Source organism: Eulemur rufifrons, chromosome 2 (genome assembly GCF_041146395.1).
Source record: "Eulemur rufifrons isolate Redbay chromosome 2, OSU_ERuf_1, whole genome shotgun sequence".
Classification (NCBI taxonomy): Eukaryota; Metazoa; Chordata; class Mammalia; order Primates; family Lemuridae; genus Eulemur; species Eulemur rufifrons.
The window spans coordinates 24,711,805-24,734,745 of record NC_090984.1 but is presented as its reverse complement, the minus strand read 5'-3'; the positions used below and the strand labels follow the sequence as shown (position 1 = coordinate 24,734,745).

At 40.7% G+C, this 22,941-nt stretch overlaps 1 protein-coding gene across 1 annotated transcript in view; it reads left to right on the top strand.

The window, feature by feature from the left end:
* THSD4 (thrombospondin type 1 domain containing 4) overlaps nucleotides 1–22,941 on the top strand; it is a 197,434-nt gene that overhangs the window by 93,103 nt on the left and 81,390 nt on the right. The window contains exon 2 of the mRNA XM_069458125.1: nucleotides 9,293–9,497. Within this exon, the coding sequence (XP_069314226.1) occupies nucleotides 9,293–9,497 (205 nt within the window). The remainder of the gene's footprint in view (nucleotides 1–9,292; nucleotides 9,498–22,941) is intronic.

Sequence of the window (22,941 nt, the reverse complement as noted above, 5' to 3'; positions counted from 1 at the left end):
TGGAATTTTAGAATGTGGGATACCCCCACCCTTCAGAGAAAGATGGCCCTGGTGGGAACGAGGGGCGGTAATTCTCTTTCAGAGTATGAGGCGTCTGCCTCTCAGGGCTCCTTTCTTCAGCTTTGCAAACATTGCTGCAGTTGGTTCTTACCTAGTTTTATCCCACAGGGGTGCCAACATTTTCTTCCAGTTGAGTCCCTTGGTAAGGTGCTATTCTCCAGTGAAATAGGATGAGATACTGTAAAGTGACCACCATAAGCTTGATTAAAACCAGATCGCTAGCTTCACAATTTCTCTCATTTTGAAAGCCAAAATACCTTTTATCTCATGGACCATTTCTTCTCTTCAAATGAATGGTGTTGTCAATATGTTTCCATTGATTCCCATTTCCAATTTAATTTTGTCTACATAAAGCAAATTTCCCCAGCTTTAAGCATGGCACGATTCATCCCATCAGGGCTTTTATGTCTTTTTCCAAATACAATTTGGTACCAGAAGGGACCTAGAGATGATCCAGTTCAAAGGGCAAATTGGTCTTATAACTTTGATGCTTTGATTCCACAGCCAGCTGCTCTTTCATTCAGCAAACGCTTGTTAAGCACCTACTATGTGCCAGGCACCATGCTCCGTCCAGTACATAATCCTACCCATGCTGAAGTTAAGCCAAAAGGCAGTCTTAAAGAACTCTAGGTTCTTTACTAGAGAGTTTGATGGCAGTGAGGAACTATTTTTAAAAACTGGAAAATTAAGTACTCTTTGCCCATAGCTTCTCTAACATCTACAAAGACTGTTTTTGCCGTTCTGTGGAATTGCCATTGTTTTCACGCTTTCTTGGAAATCATCATGTGCTTCTAAGTGTCCCATGTGCTGTGAAGAAACTAGAGCAGTGGTTCTCAACTGGGGGTGATTTTACTTCCATGGGGGACACTTGGCAATGTCTGGAGATGCCTTTGTTTGTCACACTGAGGGGAAAGGATGCTCCTGGCATCTAGTGGATAGAAGCCAGGGACGCTGCTGAACTTCCCACAGTGCACGAGACAGTGCCCACAGGAAAGAACCTTCAGGGACCTGTCAGTGGAGCTGGAGTTGAGGACCCCGAGCCATGAGGAAGTGGAGCAGGCAGGAAGGTGAGAAGCTGGGCTTCACACCCTGACAGTCCTTCAGCCAGAGCAACTCTGCTTTTCTCATTTACATGGGGAAGTTCTGCATTTCTGCATGAGGTTTTGTTTGAAGAATATATTTTTTCTTCTTAAAAAAAAAAAACAGTAAAGACTACTGTGGTTGAAGGTGACAATTCTTTGCCTCTCTTTTGTAACCGAGTCACACTGGAACAAATCAAGTACGTGTGTATGATCAGGATGAGGGAATCGTGGGGAAATTTGGAGGCATCTACCTGAGCCTCAGTCTTGGCTACACCGGACTCGGTCCCCGCCTCCCTCTCGACATTTACATGCTATACTGAAGGATTTGATTTAGTCTGTCTTAATTTAGACAAGGAGTTGGAATTATTTTTTCTGAAAAAGGCCGGATCATAAACATTTTAGGCTTTGTGGACCATACTATCTGTGTTGCAACTATTCAACTGCTATTATAGCACAAAAGCAGCCATAGACAATAAATTTAAAAACGAGAGTATTTGTGTTCCAATAAATCTTTATTTACACAATGGATAGGGGTCCAGTTTTGGCCTGTGAACTGTAGTTTGCCGACCCCTGATTTAGACTGTAAGTAGGAACTGTGTTTGTTTTGCCTTCATGTCTCGGCTGCCTAGCACTGTGTTGGCACATAGTTGGGGTTGGCTTAGGAAACATATGCTGAACTGTACTGAGGGTCCATCGTGTAAGTGCTAGAAGGCCTTACTGAGAAAAACAACTGGAAAGAGATCCATCCAGTATTTCCCAAGGAGTTTCTATAGGTTGTTTAACTGTTTCCCTATGTTGAACATGTAGGATGTTTCCAATTTTTTATCATTTATAATAATAATGTGATGAGCTCCTTCATGCAGAAATTATTGGCCTCATTTCTTATCATTTGCTTAGTGTAAATTCCTAGAAGAAGAATTTTCTGGGTCAAACAGTATATATTGCTAAATTGCTTTCCAGGAAGGTGATATTGATCTACATTCCTAACAGTAATAAGAGAGATAGATTTATCATACGGAAGGACTTCTTTCAACAGAATGTCATGAATAAAAGTTTTGGCATCCACATGCATTTCCCTGAATTAGCTCACCGTAAATATAAGTAAATTGGTATTAGCTACTAATCATTTTTGCATTCTCCTACACTATGGTACCAGCATGATTACCAACGCACGTTGTTTCACCTGTCAGGGTTGCCTAGCCAACCAGTTGAGGTTACCCTATCTCATGTGTTTCTTGAGCAGACACAGAAACATCTGCTTCCCATTAGAGAATCAGAACCTCCACTATCTGAACGCCTGGCACCAGCCAACCCTGCCGTGATGGACAGAGGCCTCCTCCCTGTGAAATTCACTACCAAATATGTCATCCAGATTGCTCATTTCCCTCAGGAAATTTCATTCAGGTTAATTTTGGCACAAAATTGAAGGTAATTCTTGAGCAATTTCTCCTGTGATAGCTTGCAACGTGTAAAATTTTCCTACAACATGTTAAAAAAATCACTGGAAAAATTCTATGGCTATCTCATAGTTGTCCATTTGCCTTTGTAACAACAAGGAATATCTCTTTGGAACTGCAGTACATGGTGAGGAAAAAACATTAAAAAGTCAGATTGCAGAGCAGATCTTTTTTCTGGCCTTTCCCAGTGGGTGCTGTTGGAGCAGGGAGAGTGTAGAAATCACGTGAGGTGTCCTGCCTTTACAGTGAACCTTGGTCTTTCTCGGGCTCTTCAAACTTTTCTGAGTTTATCCAAATTAAGAAAGAGAATATTTCTGACTGAGAAGTAATAGAAAGTGTTATAGCAATAGGGGTGGGTCTGGGTGGCTACGTATGATGGGATTTATTTAAAAGTGGATAGATTTCAGACAAAATCAAATATATGAAGACAATGATAACAAAACTCATCATTTTCTGAGAAGCCACTATATTATAGCATTCTTATAAATACCTTAACACATTTGCCTTATTTGATCCTTCCAATAGTCCTAAAATATTGCACAGCCCCATCCATAGATAGAAAACCACTCCCTCACCCCCGGGCTCCAGCTCTTTGACATGTCCAAAGGTACCAAAGGTACAGCTCTTGGAAGTGGCAGAGCCAGCAGAGGGGCTCAGATCTGGCAGACTCTACTGCCCCCCGCCCCCTCCCCCCCACCACCAGCACACACTGATGACACTTCGGTGGAGCCACTGAAAGAGTTTGGATGTAGGTCAGCACTATTAAATCATCCCCATCAGCACCAATCAATCAGCCTCCTGATCGACTCTGATGGATTGATTTCTGAACACTGTCCCTGGGAAGATCTGGGATGGTGGTGGAAGCGTTTTCAGCGCTGACCTCAGAGAGAAGTGACCCACCCAGCATCCCACAGCAAGCCAGGGACCAAGCCAGGAGGACACCCCAGGTCTCCTGGTTCCCAGTCCAGCATTCTTTTCCATCATTCCAACGTGCTTTTCCTGATAAGTGACCTCAGCCTCACCTGTCAATTACACGGCTGTAGTCTGGAGGAGAACATCGGCTGCTTTAAAGAAAGTAACAGTACGTGATCTATACATATGGTAATATTTCATAGAGCTATACACCACAAAAGTGCATACAAAAATGGCAAATCCAAGTAATATCTGTTCCTGAGTTGACAGTACAATACTGACGCCAGTGGTATACATGGCTTTGACAATGCACTGTAGTCATGTGAGATATTATCATCAGGGAAAGCTCAGTGAAAGGTCACTGAAACCGTACTGTTTTCACTATTTCTTGTGAGGCTTAAACTATTTCAAAATAAAAAGTTCTAACAATGTAATAGGAAGACGGGCTAAAATATGTATTCTCTTACTGTGTTGTAAAGTCCAGTGTTAAAACAGTCGGTGCAGGAGAGATGCATAATGTGTTTTGTCCTTCAAGATACTGGAAGAGAAGACAGACAGAGTCACTTCTGGGCCAGAATCTCTCTAGTCCTCTGTGGTAAGCATGCTTTGAGCGTGTTCCCCTGCACCTAGGTCACTGCCACCATCCACTCCTTCAACAAAGGTAGAGCCCTCAGCCTGCCCTCTGATCCTTTGGCCTCCAATTTTTACACAATGGTTAAAAGCATGGGTTTGGGTTTGAGGCCTGGGTTCAAATCCCAGCTCCACCTCTTACTAGCATCATGGCCTTGGGCAAAGGACCTAACCTCTCTCCTAAGTCTTAGTTTTCTACAGATTTCAGCAATTTCACAGACCACTTTCCTAAAAGAAAATAAGAACAAATCAAATCTTAATTTTAAAACATTTAATCTTAATTAAATGAGAAAAATATATGTTTGGAGGACTTAGAATATAATAAAGACTCTGTGAATGTTAGACACGGTGATGTTGTGGAAGATGGCAAGGAGGAGGGTGAGGACGGTCACAAAGGCCTGTTCATTTTGCATCCTAAGCATCTCTCAACTCCTCTTCACTCTACCCCTATTCCCCGACTTCAGTCTGGGATATTGCAACATCCTCCAGACTGTACGTACCCATTGCTAATTACCAGCTTTCTAAAGGAGACTTGATCCTGTCCCAGCACGACACAGAGAAGACAGGAATTCCTCATTGCCTGGTAGCTTGTGATTATCTCCTATGTCTAATCGCCCCTGTGAGACTCAAATTCCCAGAGGCAGGACCCGTGTCTGGCACAGCTTGGGGGTTCCCAGATGACCTGCCTAGTGTAGTCACTCAACAGGGTCAGTGATGAAATACATGCTTATATGTTTAGATCTTGTCATAGCTGGTCCTTCTTGTCCCTCAGATCCTGGTCCAAAGATCACTTCCTCCGCCCTCAGCCGTGCCCTCCCAGATACCTGGTCTAAATTTTCCCACATTATATCTGATTCTCACAACAGGAGAAGGGACAGTTGTCACGTATGTAATTTGCCTATGGCTTCAGAGCTAAAAATAAACATCTCGAAAGCATGTTGTCTGCCTAGTGCTCATTCTAGGGCCATAGCCCTGCTCTGTGAAGTGGAGGTGGGGAATTTGATAAATCCATGGCAACGCAGTCTCTCAGAGGCCTGGGCAGCCTCTAGAACACTAGAAGGTGCTCCAGTAGTATCTGAAGAAACTGTTGAAGGGCTCTGAGGAGACAGGATGTCACCTTTAGTTCTCGGCATCCCTTGTGTAGCCATATGCTTCACTGAAGCCAACCTTCGGGATACTTGGACGTCTACTAGGAAAAACTGCTGCACCCTTCCCTTCCCATGTCTAGATCTATCCAGAGTTACCATGCTGTGCAGGAAATCTGGTAGGGGAATCCATCAAATTGTGCAGAGCATTTTAATATAATGTCTGATTCATGAGATCAAATAACGTTTTGTCTGCATCTGTGGTTGTCTAGAGTGATCCATGTTTGTGCAATTTCCTTGTGATAATCCCACTAACTGGGCTGGGGCTGACGGTTGATGTGATGTCTGTCCGATCTTCGGTGACTGTCATTCATTCTTGAAATATCCCTTACATCCTATTTATAGCAGAGCGACTCGCTGGACCACTTATTCTCCCTACTCTAATAGGGCCCATTCCACACTGCAGCCAAAGTCATCATCTGGAAAACAAGTCTGAGGAAGGCCCTCCCCTTCTTCAGACATCTGGTGGTTGCCAATGCCATGGGGTAAAATTTGAATTCTTCACCCTGGCAGACAAGATTCTTGACAAACTCAACTGAATTCTCCAGCCTCATTTTATCCCTCCTTGCAACCCTGCATTTCAGCCTTGGCATTCTGTGAACATGCTGTGTTCGTTCCTGCCTTTGTACATAACATTCGTTTTATCTGGAGGACCCCTGAGAATGAGCTCAGTCTGGGCCACGTTGAGTCCAGAGGTAGCAGAAATGGACCAGAGGCTGGGAAAGGGGAGGAGGGTGAGATGTCACGAGACGGGGCAGGGGCTGGGTGTGGACCTACTTTCTTGTCCATCTTCTCCACCAGCCACATTCGAAGGCATCTCCTTAATTTGATTAGAATCTTTTTTAATCTACAGGGTGTCCCAAAGGTCACCATGCAGGGGGAAAATGGGCAATTGTAGCTAAATGTACCTTTATTTACAAAATATTCATTACCAAATTTAAAAAAATTTTTCCTTTGTATGGAGACTTTTGGGACACCCGGCATTTATTTTACTTTATTTTATTATTTCAGTAGATTTAGGGAGTAAAAGTGTTTTTTGTTAAATGGGTGAATTGTATAATGCTGAAGTCAGGGTTTTCAGTGTACCTGTCACCAGAAGAGTGTACACTGTACCAGATAGGTAGGTTTTTATCCCTCACCCCCTTCCCACCCTCCCTCCTTCTTGGTTTTAGATGTCCATTATACTGCTTTATGACTGTATGTATCCCTTGTTTTACTCTCACTTATAGACGAATACACGTGGTATTTATTTTTCCATTTCTGAGATATTTCACTTAGGATAATGGTCTCCAGTTCCACCCATGTTGCTCCAAAAGATATTATTTCATTCTATTTAATGGCTGAGTAGTACTCCATGGTTTGTGTGTGTGTGTGTGTGTGTGTGTGTGTGTATGTATACACAAATATATATACACACCACATTTTCTTTATCCATTCATGACTTGATGGGCACATAGATTGATTTCATATCTTTGCAATTGTTAATTGTGCTATAATAAATATTCCAGTGTAGGTGTCTTTTTTATGAAATGACTTCTTTTCCTTTGTGTAGATACCCAATAGTGGGATTGCTGGGTCAAATGGTAGGTCTACATTTAGTTCTTTGAGGAATCTCCATATTGTTTTCCATATAGGTTGTATTAGTTTACATTCCACCAACAGTGTATAAACATTCCCTTTTCACAGCATTGGTACCAACATCTATTGTTTTTTGACTTTTTAGTAGCCATTCTAACAGGGGTAAGGTGATATCTCATTGTGGTCTTAATTCTCATTTCCCTGATGATTAGTGATATTGAGCATTTTTTCATATGTTTATTGAACATTTCTCTTCTTTTGAAAAAAAATCTCTTTATGTCTTTCACCCACCATTTTTTGATGGGGTTACTTTTTTTTCTTGCTGATTTGTTTGAGTTCTTTGTAGATTCTGGATATTAGCCCATTGTTGGATACACAGTTTGCAAATATTTTTTCCCATTCTGTAGATTGTCTGTTTACTCTGTTGATTATTTACTTTGCTGTGAAGAAACTTTTTAGTTTAATTAAGTCCCATTTATTTATTTTTGTTGCTGCTGTATTTGCTTTTGGGGTCTTATTCACAAATTCTTTGTCTAGGACACTGTCCAGAAGAGTTTTTATGGCATTTTCTTCTAGAATTTTTATGGTTTCAGATCTTTACTCCATCTTGAGTTAATTTTTGTGTATGGTCCAGTTAGAATCTTGCCTTGACTACACGGGTTCTACTTTCTAAAACCACTGTTGGTGGTGGCATTGTTTTGTTTGTTTCAGCACAAGGGAAAATCTAAGGGGGTGAGAATATGGAAATCATCAACAAAAAAATTTTTTCCTATTTTTCTGCTAAAATGGGCATGGGGAAGGGGCAAGAAATATTTAAGGGAGGAGAAATAACATAGCAAACATGGCATTTGGAAAGACTAATCAGAGTGGATAAACATATTGAGATGATGTCCTATTATTGTCAGAAATAATGTTTTACAGAGAAGCTATTTGTGAAGAGACCAGTTATTACTGATGGAGCAATGTGCACTCAGGAATATGGAAGCAATAAGGCAGAATTATATTGCCTGCAGAAAGACGGCAATCAAGGGCAAAGTTAGAGGGGAAAGAATGAACACTTTTGGATTTGACTCTGCCTATGGGATTTGACCTGTAGGACCCATGGCACCAGACCCAGGGTTGTATGACAAAATCAAAAATGGACTTTGAGTTGTTTGCTGACTACTTCGTCCCTAAGATGTGGTCTGACGATTGCTCTTAGAATTCAAGAACCCAGACAAGCCTGTGATTTAACAAACATATGTCTCAAGTTTTAGAATACCTTTCTGATTTCAAGTATCTTTCCATATCCTCATAACCCAATGAATAATCCTGTAACCCCAATATTTCATTGTCTAAACTACAATCTGCTCACTGCCACCTGCCCAGAAATGTGACAGAATGCTCTGTTCAGAACATGAGTCCGAATTTGGATTTCAGGATACATAATCGTAAATTCTATGGAATCAGAAGTGGGAAGTTCCAAAAGTGGGAAAGGATTCCATGAAGATCATTCCATTCTGTTCCAAAGTTTAATGTTTTATACAAAATAAAATTGCCCCAACAGAAAGATGAATGAGGAGGGGGAAGATAAAGCTAAAAGATCTTAGAATGAGTAATGAGGAAATTCTTTTGGAGAGAAATTCAGGAAAGTCAGAATTCCTCTAAACACTGATGAGACTGGCTGTACAAAGAATGCTCCCCGACTTAGAAGCTAATCATCGGTTTGTTGATGTTTCTGGCCCTTGCTCACCCTTACCCTTTTGCTTCAGGAAAAGTGCTTTGGGGTAACCAAGCAAAAGTCCCACCGCTCAGCTCTGCAGAGCCATGGCTACCAGGGGACGGTCAGCTCTCAAACCATTTTATTCAATTTCCTAAGAAACTGGGCCATGGAGCACTACTTTTGAGGGGTACTTTACTAAGTGTTTGTGGTGTTTGTGATTTAGAACAGAAGACCTGGGAGTAAATGCCAATTTTAGGCCATGGTTCTAAAGAGATTTTTCATATAAAAATTCTAACATGGACCATCCTCTCTTCTCCCAGAGTGCAACGGGGATTTGCAGAACAACTTCATTGTCCAACCTGTGTAAATAAATTTCTAGCTCTCCCCATCCTCCCTATTCTTTTTCCCTGTTATTTCTTTCCTGATCATTTACCACCACCCAAATATACTCTGCTTTATTTGCTTGTCTCATGCACTGTCTGTGGCCCCCACCTGACTCCTAGAATATATATTTCATGAATAGCTAGAAAAGAAGGTTCTTGCCCAGAGTAGGTGCTCCAGGAATATCTGTTGAGTTTCAAGAGTAGCATGAACTACAGAAGGAGAGGGGGGAGGAAGGTCAGGTCGAGTTCCGCCCATTGATCTTCAATCATCCCTTCTCTCCTCCTTCCCTCAGATGCTCTCGATACATGCTACAAGAGTCTTTTGTTTTCTACCTCTTTACAGAGCATTGGCTGTGACGACTACCTAGGCTCCGACAAAGTCGTGGACAAATGCGGGGTGTGTGGAGGTGACAACACTGGCTGTCAGGTCGTGTCGGGCGTGTTTAAACATGCCCTCACCAGCCTGGGCTACCACCGTGTTGTGGAGATTCCCCAAGGAGCCACAAAAATCAACATCACTGAGATGTACAAGAGCAACAACTATTTGGGTAAGCTTGGTCTTTTTCCAGGGAAAGCCATCTGTCACTGCCAGTTGATTTATTCCTTCCAGAATCATGAGATAGACACAGCAGTGTCCAGAGGTCCTGGGTCACGTAGAAAGTGGGGAATGCCAAGGTACCACCTGGCCTGCCTGAGAAGTTTGCATGGAGAAAGAAAAAAAAAGTCCTTCTTGCAAGTAAATGTGGTTTTTTTTTCATTTCAGAATATTACAGGGGTACAAATATTTTGGTTACATGGATTGCTTTTGTACTGCTTGAGTCAAAGTTATAAGTGTGCCCATCACCCAGATACTGTACATTGTACCCGTTAGGTATGATTTCATCAATCCCCTCCTCCCTGCTCTCACCTACATGATTTATGTTGAGTTTTACTTCCATCTGTGCACGTGAGTGCTGATCAGTTAGTTCCAATTTAATAGTGAGTACGTGTGGTGTTTGTTTTTCCATTCTTGTGATACTTCACTTAGGAGGATGGTCTCCAGTTCCATCCAGATTGCTGCAAAAGGTATTAATTAATTTTTTATGGCTGAGTAGTACTCCATGGTATACATATACCATATTTTATTAATCGACTCATGAATTGGTGGGCACTTGGGTTGATTCCACATCTTTGTGATTATGAATTATACTACAGTAAACATTCTAGTGTAAGTGTCTTTTTGATAAAATGAAATTTTTTTCTTTGGGTAAATACCCAGTAGTGGGATTGCTGGATCAAATGGTAGGTCTACTTTTAGTTCTTTGAGAAATCTCCATTCTATTTTCCATAGAAGTTGCACTAGTTTGCATTCCCACTATCAGTATATAAGTGTTCCTTTCTCTCCACATCCACACCAGTATCTATTGTTTAGGGACTTTTTGATAAAAGCCATTCTCACTGGGGATAGTTGATATCTCATTGTGGTTTTGATTTGCATTTCTCTGATGACTAATGATGAGCATTTTTTCATATGTTTATTGGCCGTTAGTCTATCTTCTTTTGAAAGGCTTCTGTTCATGTATTTTGCCCACTTTTTAATGGAGTTGTGTGATTTTTTTCCTTGCTGATTTGCTTGAGTTCTTTGTAGACTCTGGCTATTAGCCCTGTATCACATATATAGCATGCAAATATTTTCTCCCATTCCATATATTGTCTATTTGCTCTTTTGATTTTTTCCTGGGCTGTGTAGAAGCCTTTTAATTTAATCAAGAACCATTTATTTATTTTTGTTGTTGTGATTGCCCTTGGGGTCTTCCTCATAAATTCTTTGCCTAGGCTGATATCTAGAAACAAATCTGGAGGCATCCCTTTACTAAACTTTAAGCTATACTATAAGGCTATAGTAACCAAAACAGCATGGTACTGGCACAAAAATAGAGACATAGACCAATGAAACAGAACAGAGAACCCAGATATAAAACAATCCACATAATGCCATCTCATTTTTGACAAAGTAGACAGCAACATACACCGAGGAAAAGAATCTCTATTCAACAAATGGTGCTGGGAAAATTAGATACCCACATGTAGAAGATTGAAACAGGATCCTTATCTCTCACCACTCACAAAAAATGTTTTAATATCTATACATTTAAACCAGCGTTGCTCCTCCCAAGAGAAACATGGTTGGTTATGAAATGGGTAACAGACCAAATTGTTGCTCCGAGATGGGACAGGCTCTTTGTGAAGCCAGGTAATCTGCTAGTCTTGGCTCCGTTGGGGTTTGAGGTGGCCAGGGACAGTTGGTCCCATCTGCACCCTCACTCCCTGGAGGTCTAAAGCAAAAGTCATTTTTCTCTTCTTTCTGCTTCATCTGCCTGGGGCAGCAGGCCTCTACATTAGTAGCGTGTGTGTCTTCAGAACAGCTGTAGAACCTCTTGGCAATCATTTTGGACAATATCATCAATATGGAGAGACCATTTTTAGCCTACTTTCCTACAAAAAGAGATCTTTGTTGATACTTTCTTTTAAGTTTCCAAGCTTTGCATTCCATCCAATGCAAACCAGTCATACAAATTAGTTTTTACCAATTTCTAATTTATGTAAGCATGAACAAGTAAGCTAACAAAAAAAATCAAAGGGAGCCATTCCTTAAAGTCATTTAATGAACAAGAATATTCATTTTGATTTTTTAATTACTTATTGAACAGAAACTTATCTAGCATAAACTATATGGCAGACATTATTCTTAATGTTTTCTGTGTATTAAATCTTTGAACCCTCTCAACAGCCCTAGGGCATAGAAGCTGTTCTCATCTCCATTTTACAAATAAAGAAACAGGCACAGGGAGATTATGTAACCTGCCGAGGTCACACAGCCGTAAAGAGGTGGAGCTGGGATTCGAACCCAGGCAGTCTAGTTCCAGGTGTGGTAGTCTGTCAAGAGATAATACCCAGGGTAGTCTCAGAACCCGAGTTGCTCAGGCACACCATTGGCCATGCAGTAGTCAGTGGCTGCGGCAGTTGAAAGATCACTAAGTTTGCAACTTTCAAATATCTGGATCATCCCAGAAGATAGCTGCAGACCCAAGAACTCCATATTCTGCATCTCTCTCTACTCTACCCAGAAGCAGCCAAAACTAACTTCACCTGGTTTTATTGGCTGGAGAAGGAAGGGATGGCAGATGGGACTCTGAGATAAACTCAATTAAAACAGAAAACTGTTACAATTGCTCTGGCAAACCCAGGAGCCGCCAAAGTGGCAGAAAGCCTAGTTTCCCAATGAGTGCTTTGTATGTTATTTACATACAAAGTTATTTACATACAAATACAAAGTTATTTACATACAAATAACAAAAAATAGTCTTTGTGTGTTTCCTCTTTTCTTTTGTACTATTATGAGATCACATCTCCGTAAACATCCTGTCTCCTAGAATGGAAAATGTTCTTCTGGGGATTATTTGAAGTGTGATTGTGTCCAAATGTACCAGCAAATAATGCCACTTCTTATTAGCTTTGTGTTGTTTTTAGTAATTTTTCCCTGGCTATAGTTAGGCCTATTCAGTAAGCAGTTTTCAAGCTGTGCCCACTGGAGATAAAATAGGTATTCTGGGTGAATATCCACTGGATGTCTGAATGGAAACAGCTCTCAGAGCCTTGGTATTTCATTGGGAGTGTGGGAATAAGAATCTTGACCTTATTATAGGTAGTCATGAGAATCAGTAGGATAACAGCTATTTAGGACCCAGCAGAGCCTCTGACACTCATTAGACAGTTGACAAATGTTTGTTATCTTTCTTTTGTCTCAGAGAGCTTGTCAGGACATCAAAACTCAGTGGAATAAAAATTCTCTCTCCTCCTGAAAAAGATGAAGAGGAGACAGAGGGAAAATGGATGTACCAAGAGTCAGTGAGGAGGTGATTCAGAAAGTCAAGTTCAACGTCCAATGTCCAGAAATCAGTAGGGCACATAAGAAATCCATAGGTCTGTGGCAATATTACATGATGCCACGTGGACAGAGGAAGGAGAGAGAGCGGAAATAACAGATCAGGCTCTGGTGAAAGGAAATGCCAGAGGGGATGAACTTGAGCTTCTGTCCATAGCACTTAAGTCACAGGGGATGCTCTGTTTAGTCCTCTCTTTTTTTAAGCTGAGATATGATCCACATACCATAAAATTCATCCTTTTAAAGCGTACACTGGTGGGCATGGTCTTTTTCTCCTTGCAGTGGTTCTCTTTATCTAACCCACTTTGCCTGCTGAATCTCCTACTCTGTGAAGTCTATATATTTTAAAAGTTAGTATGCATGGGATTGCTTGAGATTATCTTTAAGCCATTAGAGCATAGGTCTATCTAGCAGTTTCTGAACTCTCTGGCAACTGTTTTTTACATTATACATTGTCAAACATTGAAACCTTCCCCAAAGAGATATGTGATAGGTTTCTCCACAATTTTCCAGGTAACGATGAAGATTTCAGTTTTCTTACCTTGTGATTTCTGGTGCTATGTAAACTGTATGTTCTATAAAATTTGACGTGATACACAAAATTGACTCACCCGTTTGCATAAGTTTGTTCTACAGAATAGGCAATATAAAGGAAATGAATAGTTCAGAGCCGTATCATTGCTTTGAAAAATTGCACAACTTTACAAGTTTTTTGCGTTTTCCTGTTGTTTTACAGAATTACCTTTAGTTATTTGTAATGCAAGTCAAACTTTCCTTGTGAAATACTTGATATTTTTTAAAGACTGACTGCCCAAAGGGGATAGCAACAGAAAAGAAATGTCTGTGAAAACAGACTTGTATTATCAGTGCTGGAGAAGATGATTTAATCAACTCATTTTAAAGGGTTTTCTAAAGGCTTCAATATTTAAAGGACTTACCCTCAGCTACTCAGTTAATAATAGCAGTCATACTATACAAACATAGTACTTCAGTCTCCCAAGCATTTTCACATACCCAGTTTTCTGACTTTAAAACTGAACATTATTTACTTTGCTTGCTTCAAAAAGGATTTGGAGTTACTTACAATTATATGAGATGCAATTATAGAGGTAAAATGTGAAAATTGAAATTTAAAAATCCAAAAGAAAATAGCAGGAGGAGAGGCATGTATCCCAGAAATTCCAGCTGGCATGTTAATAATGTTGGTGCATTAAACCTGACTCTGAATTTATGGCTTCATTTAGCTTGACCATCAAGACTTGGCCTGGAGCCGGGCGCGGTGGCTCATGCCTGTAATCCTAGCACGCTGGGAGGCCGAGGCGGGCGGATTGTTTGAGCTCAGGAGTTTGAGACCAGCCTGAGCAAGAGCGAGACCCCGTCTCTACTAAAAATAGAAAGAAATTATCTGGACAACTAAAAATATGTAGAAAAAATTATCCAGGCATGGTGGTGCATGCCTGTAGTCCCAGCTACTCAGGAGGCTGAGGCAGAAGGATTGCTTGAACCCAGGAGTTTGAGGTCGCTATGAGCTAGGCTGATGCTGCGGCACTCTAGCCTGGGCAACAGAGCGAGACTCTGTCTCCAAAAAAAAAAAAGACTTGGCCTGTTAGACTCAGATTCTAAAGGTCTGGCCGTTGCCCCATAACTCAGGAGGACTGGCCTGTACAGAGGTAGGGGAAGAGGCCAATTCACCATGATGCTTACTGTTTTCTCTGAGAAAAGCTGGAGAAACCATGACATTTAACAGTGCACATATTTCAGAAAATAAGATGTTTATTTGTCTTATTTTAGGTTGGAAATTCATAAAACTCTGCAGAACTGAGCTCCAAATTTCTGTTTATTTGTATTTGTTTACATGCTTCAAAATATAGATTGTTTAGTGGGTTCTAGATTCCTAGATTTTTTTAATGGGAAAGACTTTCGGACCCTAAATCTGTTATAAGCTATGAATTATCTTTTTGAATGTGAATTATTCTGAACTCTACAATTTGGAAAAAAGGCTCAAAGTAATTTTATTAAAATGACTGACATTTTATATGACTTGCCTCTTTCTTAATAATAAAATGTTGTAAAATCATTTTAGCTGAAATATCAAAGTTTGGCATAGTTCAGTCAGTTCGGTTTGCTAATGTCATTATGCAACAGTTAAGAAATCAGATATAAAAGCATACCAAGTAAAAATTGATTATACGAGACATGTACTACCTGCCAACATGTTAGATTGTCATAGAGTTTTAGACTTGGAAGGAATTTTTAAAGATCTGTAAGCTTTCAAAAATAAACAGGCAATACATTTACTTTTATGCGTGTTCTCCTAAAAGTTTTAAACAATGATAACAGTTAGCATTTAAAGAAATCAAGAAGTATCACAGATCATCTATAATTTTCAAACTTTAATATATTCATAGAGCAGTTTTCTACATGGGAAAAATTGGAATTTTAAATAATGTTAATATCTTATGTTTGTATGACATTTAATCCCAAGGATTTTTTTCATATGCATTGTAAAAGTTTCAAGCAATATAGACAGTATAGAACAAAAAGGTGAAATTTCCTCTTTATGCCAACCCTACACTTGATCCACTGCCTTCAAGTGTAAAGACCACTTGAAGTTAAATAACCACTTTTAACAATAGTCCTCTGTGTAAGTGTAAATAAATATATATTTTTAATTGATATTACTACACATATTTTTTGCAATTTGCTTCTCTATCTTAATATTATAGCTTGGGCATCTTTTCATATCAATACATAGAAAGCTTATTCATTATTTTTTTGAGTGCAGAATATTCCATACAACAGATATGATTTATTTAGGCACTTTTCTATTGAAGAATGTTGAGATTGTCTCCAATTTTCTAGTATTACAAATCATACTTTAGATTTTCGGTTCAAGATGGCAGACTGAGCACATGAGTTTTCTTCCCTTCCTCCCAAGATTCCATCAAAATGATACTAAAGGGATTTAAAAAAAAAAAAAAAAAAGATATAACTTACAACCATCAAGAAGACTAGAGGGGGGGGGACATCCGTGGTCAAATGATTTTAACAAATTTTTGGAAGACAGAGGCAGATGGAAGAATGTTCCCTCACAGAGGGAGCAGAGGAGGTCCCAGCCTAGGTGCGCAGAGGGGACTGGGACGAGGAGGGCTCAGGCTGCAAGGCAGAGCCCCAGGAGCCTCTGAGCCTTGGTGGCAGCAGGTAAGATGGAGGGTAAAAGAGGAGAATGGGACTGAAAATGAGGGAATGAGCGAAAAAACCTGTCTATGGAAGAGGAGAACCCCTACATAACACATTCAGAATTCTGGCATTACCCCCTCATCCGGAAACTCAAGGGAAGCAGGGCATGGGTGAGAGACTGGCACTCCGAGATTGTAATATTCCTTCTGCATGGAGAAAGGAGCAGTTTGCTGACTGGTGCCCCATTCTCTCACTCTGTAGACCTCAGCCGGTTAACAAGCCCTAATGATGTGCACAGGGTTCTCTGGAAACCTTCCCGTTGCTTTTGCCTTAAATATCAATGGATAACTGAAAATAACATGAATGGACAACCAAGGATCACCAGACATTTTTTTAAAAAGCCCATATAGCATGAAAGAGAGATCCCAAGATAAATAAGTGGAAAAGTTGATTCTGGAAGAAACAGAGCAAATTCTTGGAGAAGAAAACTTAAAGAAAGCATTACTCCAACAAGTAATGCTTCCATGAGTATCTTAACCTGTATATCCTTTCAGACTTACGTAAATATTTCTGTAGGACAGACTCCTAGAAGTAGAATTTGTAGGTCAAATGGAATGCACACTTAAAATTCTGAAAAATAAAGCAAAATTCCTTTCTAAAGTCATTACACCAATTTACACTGCCACCAAAAAGTACATGAAAGAACCCTTTCTCCGTGCCCTTACCATAATTAAATATTATGAATGTACTTAATTTTTGGTATAACTTTTTTATTTGCCTTTTCTTGACCACTAATTTTTATTATTCTTTGTGCTATTTCTATGAATTTGCCAGTTTTCAATTGTGTTTAAGAACTCATGTATGAGTAATAACCATTTTCAGCTCACACCTATTGAAAATATTAGCCTTTATCTTGTGTTTCAACTCTGATTATGGTATCTATTACTCTGTAGTGAAAAATTTTAATCTTTATTTAGTCAAGTCTGTCAATCATTTCTTCTCTGGCTGGTTTTTTCTTACTTAGGAATTTCTGCCCACACCCAACATTATAAACTTATTCTCTAATATGTTCTTCTATTACTTTTATAGTTGTAGTTTTTGATATTTAGATATTTAATACATCTGGAATTAATTTGTGTGTGGCATGAGGTAAGAATCCAACATTCTTTTTCTAAATAGACAGTTGGCCCAGCATCAGTTACAAAATTTCCCCCACTAACTTGAAGTGCCATCTCTAACACATATTAAATACAGATGCATATAGATATGCTCATGGATTCTCAATTCAGGTTCATTGATCTATTTGTCTCTTCTGCCTCAGTACCATATTGTTTTCATTACTGTAATTTTATCATATGTTTTATTCTTTTGTAGTTCACCTCTCTGCCCCCTCCTCAATTTCCTACCCATTTGTTCTTTTCCTAAATTTTCTTGGATATTCTTATACATTTGTTCTTCTAAATATACTTTAAAGTCAAATTTCATAAAAATTCTGTTGAGATTGGGATTACAATGAATTTATGGATTAATGTGAGGCTGAAAAAATGTCTTCACAACATTGAATCTTTCAGTTCAGAGGATAGTATGTCTCCTATTTTATCTTTTTTAATATGGTTTCTTAGGCTGGGTGCAATAGCTCACCCCTGTAATCCTAGCACCCTGGGAGGCCGAGGCAGGAGGGAGGATTGCCTGAGCTCAAGAGTTCGAGAGTAGCCCGAGCAAAAGCAAGACCCCATCTCTACAAAAACTAGAAAAATTAGCCAGGCATCATGGTGCGCCTGTAGTCCCAGCTACTCCAGAGGGTGAGGCAGGAGGATTGCTTGAGCCCAGGAGATGGAGGTTGCAGGGAGCTATGATGACACCACTGCACTCTACCCAGGCGACAGAACAAACTGTCTCAAAAAAAAAAAAGAAAAAGTTTCTTTATCTAGACTTTGCATATGTTTTATCAGGTTTATTCCTAACTATTTCATAGTTTTTGCTCATATAACATCTTTCTTTCCATTATATTTTCAATTAGTCATGCTGGTGAATGTGAAATCAGTTTATTTTATATACTTATTTTGTATCTGGACATGTTACTAAACTCTTTTAATAATTCTAATAAATTTTCAGTTGTTTCATTTGGATTTCCTAGATGGCCAATCATGATATCTATAGACAATAAAAATGTTATCTTTTCCTCAAGTATTCTACCTCTTCTTTCATTCTAGTCTTGTTGCACTTAGAGTCTTGGACCTCTAAAAAATTTTGGAATAATCGTAATGATAATAGGCTTCCTTATATTGTTCCTGAAAATGAGAATGCCTCTAATAGATGTTTGCTTAGGTTTCTGATAGATACCTTTCATCAAAGTAAGGACTTTTATTTCTGTAACTAGCTTTTAAGAATTTTTATTGGAACTTGCCCTTGTTTTTGTTTTCTCCTAAATGTCTGATGATTGATTCTTAATTGTCAATTTAATGACAATTTAAGTTAATGGATAGTTGCATATTATAGGTACATTAAGTAGGTTTCCTCCATAGTCACCTTCATCTGTTTTTGCAACAGGCCCTTCCTTCAAGTGGAGCAGACCCCAGTATGCTGCTGGGCTGCCTGTCATGCAGTTTCCTGTAAGTGTGCACGGGCCAGGGGTGGACAGGCAAACAGACACAAAGTCACCATCCCTTAGAGGTATGCGAGGATTCGATAGGATACTAAACACAAATTGCCCAGCATGACATTGAGTTTAATACATATTTTCCCTACCTTATCCCAAGGCTCCAATATTTATCAGTGACTGCTTAACTAAACTCTTAAGCTTTCCTTGCAATAGCTAAATAGAAACAGCCTTCTCTTCTGCCCCACACAGAAGCCTCCAGGATTATGCCAGCCCAGGTGTAAAAGTGTGTACCTTTCTTCTTAGACATCAAAAGCCTACCTGATTTAACTTAATTGCTCCAGTTGTGTGTCCTTATGGCTTCTGCGCCCACCTGTCTCTCTAGCAGTCATCCCTTTTTCCCAGAAGAACAAAAAAAGAACAGAAGTAGACATGCTTGCTCAGTGTATGTTCTGTGCCAACCTCATTCTAATCAGAAAATGGTTGCTCTGGGTGTATAGATGTGTAATGGTGTATTTACACCTTCTGCCTAAGACTGCATCTCGTGCTCTGAGGGGCATTTCTCCGCTTTTGCTCCCATCTGGTCTCTAGTTCTTGCCTTTGTCTTCCATCAACATTGGCCTTTGTACAAATTTATTTTTTTTTTGTTTTTTTTTTTTTAAAACAATAGTTTCATATTTTTTCCCCACCCCCCCTTTCCCAAGTCAGCACCTTCAAGTGTTACAACTCCCCAAACGGTGCGCAATGCACTCATTGTGTAGGCATACCCCCATCCCCTCCCCCACCCCCCACCTCAGTCTGATGACCAATTGGTGTCGTTCCCAGATTTGTATTTAGGTGATGATCAGGTAAACCAATTTTCTGGTGAGTACATGTGATGCTTGTTTTTCCATTCTTGGGATACTTCACTTAATATAATGGGTTCCAACTCTCTCCAGGAGAACCATAGAGATGTCGTATCTTCATCATTCCTTATAGCTGAGTAATATTCCATGGTATACATATACCACAGTTTACTAATCCAATCATGTATTGATGGGCATTTGGGTTGTTTCCACATCTTTGCTATTGTGAATTGTGCTGCTGTAAACATTTGGGTACATGTGCCTTTGTTACAGAATGACCTTTTTTCCTTTGGGTATATGCCCAGTAATGGGATTGCTGGGTCAAATGGCAGGTCTACTTGAATCTGTTTAAGATACCTCCATAATGCTTTCCACAGAGGTTGCACCTTTGCAGAGCTGCCATTTCCAGCTGGGACGCTCTAGGACAAGTTCCTTAACCTTTCTGAGATTCAGTTTCCCCACAGGTAAAATAGGAACACAAATATAATTTCATAGAACTATTAACTTTAAATGAGCTCATGTAGGTAAAACACCTAGCATCTCATAACTGTTAGTTTGCTTATCTCTGTGGACCCGTGCTGCATGCTGGAATCATGGGAGGCATGTCCAAAATATGCCAATGCCCGAGTCCCACCTGCAGATTTAATTGGTCTGGGGCACAGTCTCGGTATCAGGATTTTTTGAGCTCCTCAAATGATTCCAATGTCCCTTCAGAGTGGAAGACCACTTCCCTGTGTCAGTAAGTCTCAACTTGGGGCTATTTTGCACTGCTCCCCCATACATTTGGCTATGGCTGGAGGCATTTTTGTTACAACTAGGGCAGAGGAGGGAGAGGCAGGTGCTACTGGCAACTGGTGGGTGGAGGCCAGAGGGGCCGCTGGACATCCCCATGCACAGGACAGCCCCACGACAAAGAATTGTCCAGCCCCAAGCCTCAGGAGTGCTGAGAAAAGAAACCCTGGCCTGTGTGATCACTATGATCCCTTTTGGTGTGGAAGTTTTATGGGTCACTTACTTCAGAGTGGTGATTAAAAAATAATAATAATAAATATCTAAGGTGCTATAGGAATGACTTTGATCTTCCATTAAGTCTGCATTCATCAGCTCACTCGGAATTCTTACCTTCCAATCCGAGCCCCTCCTTCCATTTGCTTCCAATATCTCACTCAATTTGTTGGCAGCGGGCCCTGGGAAGCAGCCCCAGCACCAGAAGTTCCAGCTTAAAACGCTTTTCTGCAACCTGCCCGTCTGGCATTTCGAGTCCTTTCTTGCTTTCTTCATACATGGCAGAAGAATAAAAGACAGAAAAATGGAAAAGCAAAGAGAGTTAGTATTTATAGATTTTTCTTGGGATTCTCATAGGACTTTGATCATATCTCCAGTTTGACATTTACCGAATTTCATTGTCATTTACCTGTTCACAAGTCTGTGCTCTCCCCAGGGAGGCTGTGCACTCCCAGAAGACAAGCAGGCCAGGCCTGGACGTTCCTTCTCTCGCCCTGAGCTAGACCCGGTGCCAAGCAGTGAGGCCCACGTGTGCTGGGTGCAGCCTGTTTCCAGGGGCTGTGCTCTGACACCCTTAGCCCACTTGATCATGAGACCTGGCTCACGGTGCTCACCGCCTCCTTCATTTCATCCTCACGGCACTCACACAGGTGGGACCTGTGTCATCACCTGCATTTTGTAGATGAGAACACTGAGCCCACCACGGTTGGGGGACCTGCCTGTGGTAAGCAATTTGTGGGTGGCGGAGTCAGGACTTACACCCGGGCACAGGCCTCACGCATGATCGACGTTCCATGGCCATTTGTAAGAAAATGTGGTGGGTGTGAGGTGAGGCTGTGTCTCCTCCCTCCCCCCCCACTAGAAGAAAGACACGTTCCACTTAATTCTTTGCAGTCGTCTTGCCCCCTCCACACTGTTCCATCCCTACCCTCGCTGTTATTTCAAACTTGATCAAAATCACGTGGCCCGCCCTCACTTTGCAACTCCTTGGGCTAAATTACCATACTTCTGTCTTAGTCACCAGACTGTCACCATCCCACCTCAGTAGACTTCTTCTGAAACTAGCTCTTAAAAAGCATAGAACATTAGGGAGAAATAAAACATCAAAGGTGGTTTCGTTTCTTTTTTTTTTTTTATTGTGGTAAACTATATAGAAACATGAAATGTATCATTTTAATGATTTTAAGTGTTTAATTCAGTGGCACTAAGTACATTCACAGTGCTATGTAACCCTCACCACCATCCATTTCCAGAACTTTCTATCATCCCCAAAGCTGCACCCAGTAAGCAATAACTCCCCAAACTCCCCTCCTCCGAGCCCCTGGTAATCTCTGTTCTACTTTCTGCCTCGTGAACTTACCTATTCTAGAAACCTCCTGCAAATGGAATCACACACTATTTGTCCTTTTGTGTCTGGCTTATTTCATTTAGCTTAATGTTTTCAAGATTCATCCATGTAGCGTGTATCAGAATTTCATTCCTTTTTTATGTATATACCACATTTGTTTATCCCTTCGTCTGGTGACGGACACTGGGCTGGTTCCCTCTTTTGGCTGTCGCGAGCAGTGCTGCTGTGAACGGTGATGTACAACTATCTGTTCGAGTCACTGGCGTCAGTTTTCTCGGGTGTATACCTAGGAGTGGAATGGCTGGGTCATATGGTAATTCCGTATTTAGCTTTTTGAGAAACTGCCAGCCAAACTGTTTTCCACAGCGGCTGCACTGTTTTATCTTCCCACGAGGGTTCCAATTTCTCCACATCCTCGCCAACACCTCAAGTGTGTTTTTGAAAGAGTATGTAAGCAGGTGATGTGACAGGCACCAGTGGTCTGCTTGCAGGTACCAGGACAGGATGCGGTGCTGGGCTTTGTGGCCCTCCGCGGTTATCTGCTGCAGGTCACGGCAGCCCCGGGACACAGTCCAACCTCAGACAATCCAAAGTGATATCCCGACTCTTGGCTGAACGTTCCTCATCGATGCTGGCAGATGAGAAAGGTGACCGTTGACTATTTGTTTTTATTTGGACTCCATTCTCGCCTTTTCTTCAGCACAAGCTTATATGGTTCCTGTCCAAAACCAAAGCTTCACAGAACAAAAATCCCTTGCCAAGGAGACTGTACCCCGTGCTGTGATTTGGAAAGATGCTGTTGTTTGTTTTAGTGCTCCTGGACTTAATTTTGCATTACATACTTTCCACCTGGTGTCTGACAGCACACTTCTCTTTGATTTGGGAAAGCTCTGATGTCCTTACATCTGTCTACGAGGGCTTTCTTCTCACTTTCACAGTCGTTTTGCCTTGAAAAGCTTTCAGATGCACTAACCCAAACTGAAATCAACTCTGCTCCACCTCCGCAAACTCATTACATTGTTTCGGGATTGCTGCTTTGTAGTTAGCACCTAGGTACCTTGCAAATGTAAGACTGAGTTCGCCTGTTTGT